Here is an 8,128-nt window from a genome sequence, read left to right as displayed (position 1 = left end):
CGTCCGGTGCGAGGAGGCAGGTGGTGGTGCCTGGCTCCTGCTGTCCCCACGGGGAGCTGGCCCCTGCCACCAAGCTGCTCTGCAGGAAGGAGCTTCTGGCGTTTTCGGAAATGTGGTTTACCTGACCCCAATTCAGCCACCACCGCTTAGAGCATTTCCATGAAGGGTTCTCAGGCAATTCTGGGATTCTGTGAACACATCAGGTGCTGCTGCAGGTCCCCAGGTGAAATCAGTGGAGCCCAGCAGAGCAACGCAGACCCAGCACCCAACACGCCTCTTTGTACGCCGGCAGGACCGGCTCAAGCTGTGGGGACAGCGTCCAGCCAAACCCTGTCCCTCAGCCCCCAGCCTCTACAGCCACGAACCACACAAATCCCTCACACAAACTTTTATTATTCACCGAAACATCGTAATTCCCAAAGAACTCCCTGCTTCACAGCAAGGCAGCCACCAGCCCTTACGTGAGGTGTCACCTCCCACAACCCCAGCCCCTGCCCGCAGCCTCGGTACCTCTCGGGCTATTTTGGAGGTGTGTGATACTGCGATACTGCAGTAGGTTTCACCATTGCTCTCTTCAAAGGAAAGGTTTTCATCCTCTGAATTAAAGGCACACAAATCAGGGGCCAAACTGTCCTCCTGCCACACAACAGCCAGTTTTTGGTGTGGTGCCTGCATAGGGTCAAGTCTTCCTCCCCTTACAAAGGCAGCGGGTTGGTGTTGGTTTCACACAAAGCATCCCAGTTGCCAACCTCCCTTCCCAGCAGGTGTGGGGCACGTGGGCTCCAGAACAGGCTGTGGGTCAGGCCTTGCAGAAAGATTTTTAGAGAAATTTGGTTGTCAGATGCAGGAACCCCCTGCAGCACTACGGGCAAGGACACGGGGCCTTCCAGACCTGCTGCTAACAGGACAAAAAATTCCTGATGGGTAAAGCTGAAAAGTGAGCACGGACTGCACACCGCGCCGGACCGAGACACAGCTGGGCAAGAGAAGCCATGTGGTTGACATGAGAGGGAGCAAGACGACCAGGAAAGGCTGGAAGACTTCACACCCCATGCAGAGGGACACAGCAAAGCCCACTGTCTCCTCATTCCTACAAGGAAACTATTCCCCCGGCTCTGTTTGGCACAAACACTGGCTCAGGACACACCTTTGGATGCCACTGAATTTGGTAAGGACATTTGGCAACACGGCTGTGCTCAAAGCCCCAGCTCCACTTCTAGTTGGCAAATTTTCTAGAAGACAAGAGGAGAAACATGCTGTCCTTTCCAAAACACTCCAAGGGAAATGTTTATCAGAGACAAAAATGACTGTAACAAACCAGGCTGGATTTTTCCTGTGGGATGGGGAAGAGGGGGCACTACTGGCACCAGCTGAGGAGCCTGCAGCCCATGAGGTGTGTGTGCCACAGCCCATGGCAAAGGCAGGTGAGGACGGTGAATATTCAGCAAGTCCCTCAGGCCAAAGGAATCACATTGGGAAACATACTGGGAACAACAGACGTGCACAAACAAGTGTCTAAAGTCAGTAGTTATCAGCATAAAGAAATTGCTTTCCTGTAATGCCATGAAGAAGTAAACTTTGAAAGGTGTCTATGAAATATCCTGACCCCAGAAAAGCGGCGTATTAAGACCTGTGGCTGTACAGTTTCTGTACAAACGTAAAAAAATTCATGCCAGCCAGTATACCATATTAAAAAAAAAAAAGGCGAGAGACAAGACCTTTAGGTCACCAGTTCTTCCTCGCCAACAAAGCAGACACCTTCCCCGCAATCCCAATAGTCTGCAGTTTCATTTTTGGCAGATTATAATTAAAATGGTCTGTATGGCTTTAGGGAGAAGCTGCTCAGCTGCGCGTTCTGGCTGAGGCAGAGAGTGGCGCGAGTGGCACGCGCTGGATGAAGGGATATCGCAGATAGAGCTCTTGCCACAGCTCTGCTCCTTCCACCTGACCCACAAACGCTGCTGGTTGTACTTGGCTCTCTTCACTGTTCTCATTTCTCATCAGCAAGTAACAAAGTTCTGGTTGCTAACCAGTCCAATCCCAGAGGCAGAATAAAAAGTCCTTGTTAAAACCTAGAAAAGCTTCATGTTTCCAACAAATCAGATCCAAACAGGTGCAAACAGTGTTCCTGGTTTGATGCATTTCCTTCAGGCTCCACCCCAAGTGCACTGGAATTGGCTTTCTCTGTAGAGTGACTTCATTCCTCGTCCATTCTCCACCATTCAGTCTTTTCAGGAGCCTTGACAAGCTATCCCTCCATTTTTGTCTTCAACATTTTTTCCTAGGCACATCCTTCCTGCTCTTCCCTCTTCTGCTGTCACACCCTGTTCCTCTGCAGCTATTTTCGGAAAGCAAAGACGTCCCGTGTTTTCAAGCCTCTCTTGCCTTCGCTTCCTGGTTTAGGAGAAGACACTTCTGCCAGTCCCCCGTACGGGCAGCTCTCGGACTCCAGGTGATGGCCAGAGCACTCCACAGCAGGGATGAAGCCACTGTCCCACATTCCTGTCCCACACAGCTTGCACAGGTCGTGCAGGCTGCAGGGGATGCGGGGTAAGAGGTGGAACTGATAGAGCAGACTCCTTGCCTGGAGGGGAGAGAGAGAGGGCGTCATTCACTCCTCTCCAGGGGATGAACACAGAGAGCAGGGGTAGCCCATGGCCTCCTGTCCCACCTTCCTGTTTGGCTGCCTTGGAAGAGTCAGAGCATCCCTCTCACATCAACCTGTGGTTAAAGGAGGCCCTGGGGACACTGCTGGGTCACAGTCCCAAGCCCTCTGCAACTACCTCTTATTTCTGCAAAACCTCTTCCCAGGTGACCAGCAGCATCCTGCCCTCCCAGGCTGCAGACAAGCAGGAGGATACAGGAGATGCAGAAGGATAATCATCAGTCCTTGAATTTCTCGGCTCTCTGGGACCTGAGCCTCAGCCCATCAGCACACGGGCACTTACCTTCCTGAGCACGAGTTCTCCGTTCATGTGCATAGCCAGGTTGCCAAAATGCAGCAGCATCTGGTCAGTGGCCAGTTGTTGTTCAATGACATCATCCCCATAAATCACCACGATGGCCACACAGATAAAGAGGTGGAAATAGTCTGTCTGCAATGAGAAAACAGGGGCTGCAGTACAGCAGGTGGAGGCAGAGGTCTGACTTAACCTCTGCCAAGCATGGCCCTGGCAGAGATTTTGTGCTCCTTCCAGTTTGACCCAGTGATATTCAGAAAGTGAGTTATTGTGGAATTCTGAACCAAAGTCTCCCGCCTTTAGAATGCAGGAGCAAAGTTTGGACCACAGCTTTCACAGCAGACTAGTGATTTTGGGGAAGGCATTTTCCAGCTGTGTAAGAGAAGCCTGAACTTCAGAAGTGGATGTTCAGCATTTGCTGAAAAAACTCCCCCTCTTTTTGAAGTCCAGGCACCCTCAAGCAGGAGAGGCAGGTGTCCCTCCCCCTGCCACACAGATAAACCTCTTCCATAGTTACAGGCCCTCTGTAACACCTACTTATTTTGGATACTTTTCTACTAAAAGCCTTGATGGACATTTTGCATGGACTGAGCAAAGGAGACTGGTGCCCCGCGCGCGCTGTGCCCATCGCCAGCTCTAACCTGATAGTGAGCCCAGCACGCTTCCCACATACGCAAAGCCTCAGCCTCTGGAAATTCACGTTTAAAACAGAGGAGGATCCAACGGTGACAGAAAAGCATCTGCAGGCCATCCTCTCCCAGGGAAGAAAGGTGCTGGTAGAAGCGTGGGTGCATCAGCCGCAGCAGCTCTCGCAGGTACATCTGGAAAAGACGCTCTGAGCTCAGCCGCTGCCTCGGGCACTGGGACTCGCGTCGCCCTCACCCACCATCCCGGAGAGCCCCCCACCATGGGCCAGCCCCGCAGAGCCGGCCAACGTTCTCTTCTCTCACAAAAAGCTCCAGCTTTACAGGCTGTTTATTACAGCACAGCCAGGAGCACGCTTGGATCTGTCATTACAGGCCAGAGCTCATCGGCCGAGGCAGCTATTTCACAAGGAAGCACAGGGGGTGAAAAGAAAATCCCACGACAGCTACATTGTGAAAAGAAAGGAGAGGAGAGATCTAGGCTGAGAAAAGCAGCTAGAGCCTTAAAAAACAGAGAAAAGAAAGGACATAGCTATCAATATTTCATTTCAATAGAGGCTGAGCAAGGTGGAAGTGATTTTGGAAAGCCTGACGAGACAGGCACATCACGGTGTATAAATCTGTGCATTAACTAACTGCACCTCACCAGCAGCCTCCCGTGGGGTTTCCACCACAAGTTTACCACTTCAAATTGGTGCCATCATGACCCGGATAAGATTGTTCAGATTTAGAATGGATTTTTCAGGATTTTCACCAGAAAACAACTGACATTCATCTTAAAATCTAAAAAGTTCCCATTTTTAAACAAGATGACCTTATTTTAAGAAACTCTGTCAGATATATAAGGCTTTTCATTCAGACATAATTTAAATAATCTATTAAAAAGTTAAGACCTTCAAAAAAATCACAAAGAAGAGGGCTGCAGCTCAAATAACTCCTCTGTCTCATTCACACCAAATGCCCCAGAATCAGGACAAAACCAAACCAGTGAGCTTTCACCACTTGAGACAAGTGCAAAGTAAAAGCAAGCAGCATCCGAAATACATTTGATCATAAATGATTCCTTGAATCAGCAGCCTTTAATGTAGCCAACTTTACTCTGACAATTTATTGGCTATAGCTGCCCCTGGAGTGCCCCAGTCACCCAGGATTAATTTTATCCATTAGGTATTTTGTGGTTTGGCATGCTGGAACCCAGGAGCCCAGATGACTGCTTTGTGACATTCCTCTAATTTGACTGGGGAGAGGAGAAGCTGAAGAGAAGAGTAGAGGGAGCTCAGCATTCAGCCTCACCAGCTGTTTCTCCATGTCCTCATCCCGGGGTGAGCTGATGAAGATCGTGTTCTGCATCAATCCTACAAAGCACCAGAAAGTATCCGACTCATCTAGGACCTCTGCCAGGAGTGGGGCAACCAGGTCAGACATCCCCTGGGAGTATCCGATTGTTGGGTTAAATACTGCATAGTTCAGCAAGATCCTCCTGGAGAAGAGATGCAAGTGGAGAGGTGAGACACGGAGAGGGCACGTCACCGCTGAGCGCAGCGTCCTTCCCTTCTATCCCAACTCCCACTGTGCAGGCTGAGTCAGGAAAAGTGCAGAAGAGCAACAGGTCGCTCCTGCCACCTAAAAGATTAATTTGCAGTTGCACCCAGGGGATTGTGAACCTTTGAGCATCCCACAGAACCGCCTTCCCTAAAATAACTGCATCGAGAAGTGTTAACAGAGACACGCTCACATCGGACCCACCTGGAACTCTCCTCATTCTTTAGGATTACAACATTTTGCATCAATCCAGAGAAGCTCCTGGATGGGCAACAAGAACTCTGAACAGCCTGCAGCAGCCTAAGCCAACAGATTTGAACAGAATTCCTTCGGCTCCTGTTTCCCAACCGTAGCAGAGCTCACTGGGAGCAGTGCAGGAGGAACAGGCAACGCAGACGCCTGCTCAGTCACCTCGGGTACAAAGATACTCAACTCTACTGTAAGGTGCTCTAACACATACAGATAAACCCTGCTGCAAACATCACTCCAGTGAAACAAACTCCAGGAGAAGGTTTTGCATACACAGACACCAAAATATAAAAAGAAAATGAGAATTTAAAAAGACTAAGAGGACAGAAGTGAAGGGCCCGTGGGAAAGGAGAGCTGATGCTTACACATCCATGGGGCTCCAGGCCACACTGTTGATGTTGTGTGATGAAACCCTACTGTCTTGTGGGCACACATTTACCAGTCACACATCCATGAAGCAGACCCTGACTTTTCTATACACTCAGTAAGACATGTTGTTTGGGACACCAGAATCAGACACTTCACCTCATAGTTTCCACATTTGGGTTGTTCTCTCCTCGAAAGAACTGGTTGCTGCGGTCAGTCCTCACGACGTCTTTATCTACCGTGAACTGCACTTTACGCCAAAAATCCTTCTGTTCATCTGCAGTCATTGAAAGCCTGGAAATTGAGCAGCAACAGGAGTACGTTGCCAAGAGAGGAATATGATTGCCACAAGGAACAAAAAGCCTTATTCCAGCTTTAGTTTTCAGAGAAAAATTATTCCTGTACAGCGTTTTCTCATCACCTGAAAAACAGACAAGCAGGTCTGTCCAGAACAGCAGATTTTCTGTCCAAGGGATTCCTAGAAGGAGCCTCCTGGGTTATAAATGGGATGACATGATGTGTTTGCTGCCATAAAGTCCAAAAGCAGTTGGACTCTGCTCTCCACTGCTCCTTGTGGGTGGCACACCAGAACTCACCACTCTGTTTTGATTGTCTCCTAATTAAGAATACTACTGTCCCTCTCCAGCTTAAATGTACCTACGATTAGTTTACAACAGACAGTTCTTGCTGTAATAACTTCCTTGAATTAGATATCCCTTCTTCTTCTCTATTTTTGTATTCCCATTTTCACCTTCAGTGTTCTAAACCAAGCATGCTAAGCTTGCAGCCTTGCCTGTGAGGTCAGCTTCCCTACGTGGTACTGACGAGCCTGTTTCAAGAACCCAAAGAAGATAACATTTGAGCTGTGTGGTATCAGCTTTGGACCCTCAAGGGTCAGCTGTGCCTGATGCACCTCCTTTACCATCCCTCTCACTTCTCTACTCCAACCAGTTTCTCCCGAAGCAAAGGAGGCAGAGACTGTATGTCACCAGTGGTGTTCCTGTGACATCAGGTCTGAGGAGTGATGAGCAGGAGTGGATGAAGCTGGTCTGTTACCTTTTCTCCTGGATCTCAAAGTATTCCTTCCTCTTCTGCAGTCTCAGTGCCTCCCTCTCTTCAGAGGTGGACTCATAGCTGTAGTAGTGCAGCAGAAAGGGCCACACCTCCCCACGGATGGAAATATCAATCCCACCAAAGAAAATGGCCTGGAAGAAGGAGCAAAAGTTATGACTGGTACAGTTTTAACATTCCCAAAAACAGCAACAAGAAACTGCCCGCTACGTTGCTTTGGTGGCTTTGCAGTTCTCTCCTGACAAGTGACGCCTTGATTCAAGCTCCTGCAATTTGCACATGTTTAGAGGGAAAGTGCTGGCCTTCTATTCCCAGTGGAGACACAAATCGGGCTCATTTCAATGTCAATAACCCCCCCTGGAGAGGCTCTATGATCAACGTGTCGTTCTCATGTCACGGCTTAATCCCTAGTCTTGGAGACACTGCATTTCACTGCAAACTTCTCTCTCAGGAACCTGGACCCAGTGCTCCCCTGCAAGCCCTGCGTTATTTCATACAGTGATCTCAGTTTTTCTTTCTTTGATTCGTTCACACTGCATTTTGCAAACACATCCAGCACTGGACACTTTGGTTTACAAATTCCAACCGGCAGCAGAAGCCAGACAGCTCACTCTCTTCAGTCAGGGAGATGCTTTACCATCCTGCCTGGAGCAGACTCATCTGCAGTCCCAGCAAGACCTGCAGCCAAGCACTGCAGCCAGGCTTCACACCCTCAAACGCCCAGTCCTTGCCCCGAGCACAACAGCAAATTCTTGCAGCTTCCACTTGGGGACTGGCACTACTCGGCAGGAGAAAATGGATCAAATCCGGGGCAGCCCCCCCTCTCACCTTCTGCAGCTTGTACTCCTCTTCCACCTGCCCGGATTCGTTCAGGTGATGGAGCCACGCAGACACATCCAGTCGCTTGTACGTGTTCTCCTCCGGGTGGGTTTCCGAGGAAGGCAGCTTGGGACGGCGGATGGAGAACTGCATACACGTTTTCTCATCAGTAAACTGCTGAACGGGGGAAGGCAAAACAAAAAACTGGAGGCAGGAGCCAGAGATAGCAGCAGAGGAGGAAACCCAGCAATTTTCAGAGCAGGAAAACCTTTCTGTATGGTCTGCGTAGGATTCAGCACTGAGGCGCTGCACTTGCAGAGGGGTTTTTATTCCTTTTTAAAATTCCAACCATTACAATAGCAAGAGTGATTAGAATAATTAAAAATCTGAGTACCACAAAACAGCTTCATCTTAAAGAAAAAATAAAAATTGTTTCCATTCCTCCCCCAATCTTATCCCTGACCTGAAACTGAATTA

The 8,128-nt window shown here is 49.3% G+C and overlaps 1 protein-coding gene across 1 annotated transcript in view; it reads right to left on the bottom strand.

Moving 5' to 3' along the window:
• Positions 1-2,252: 2,252 nt before the first annotated feature.
• TBC1D16 (TBC1 domain family member 16) overlaps positions 2,253-8,128 on the bottom strand; it is a 7,295-nt gene continuing 1,419 nt past the window's right edge. Inside the window, exons 3-9 of the mRNA XM_010178117.2 lie at positions 7,661-7,828; positions 6,818-6,966; positions 5,921-6,055; positions 4,898-5,084; positions 3,602-3,781; positions 2,949-3,095; positions 2,253-2,584 (exon numbers count right to left, since the gene is read on the bottom strand). Of these exons, the coding sequence (XP_010176419.2) occupies positions 2,339-2,584; positions 2,949-3,095; positions 3,602-3,781; positions 4,898-5,084; positions 5,921-6,055; positions 6,818-6,966; positions 7,661-7,828 (1,212 nt within the window). The 3' untranslated portion in view covers positions 2,253-2,338. The remainder of the gene's footprint in view (positions 2,585-2,948; positions 3,096-3,601; positions 3,782-4,897; positions 5,085-5,920; positions 6,056-6,817; positions 6,967-7,660; positions 7,829-8,128) is intronic.

The sequence above is a fragment of the Antrostomus carolinensis genome, unplaced genomic scaffold (genome assembly GCF_000700745.2).
Source record: "Antrostomus carolinensis isolate BGI_N321 unplaced genomic scaffold, ASM70074v2 scaffold34700, whole genome shotgun sequence".
NCBI lineage: Eukaryota > Metazoa > Chordata > Aves > Caprimulgiformes > Caprimulgidae > Antrostomus > Antrostomus carolinensis.
The sequence above is the reverse complement of the archived record's forward strand: the minus strand, read 5'-3'. Positions and strand labels throughout refer to the sequence as shown.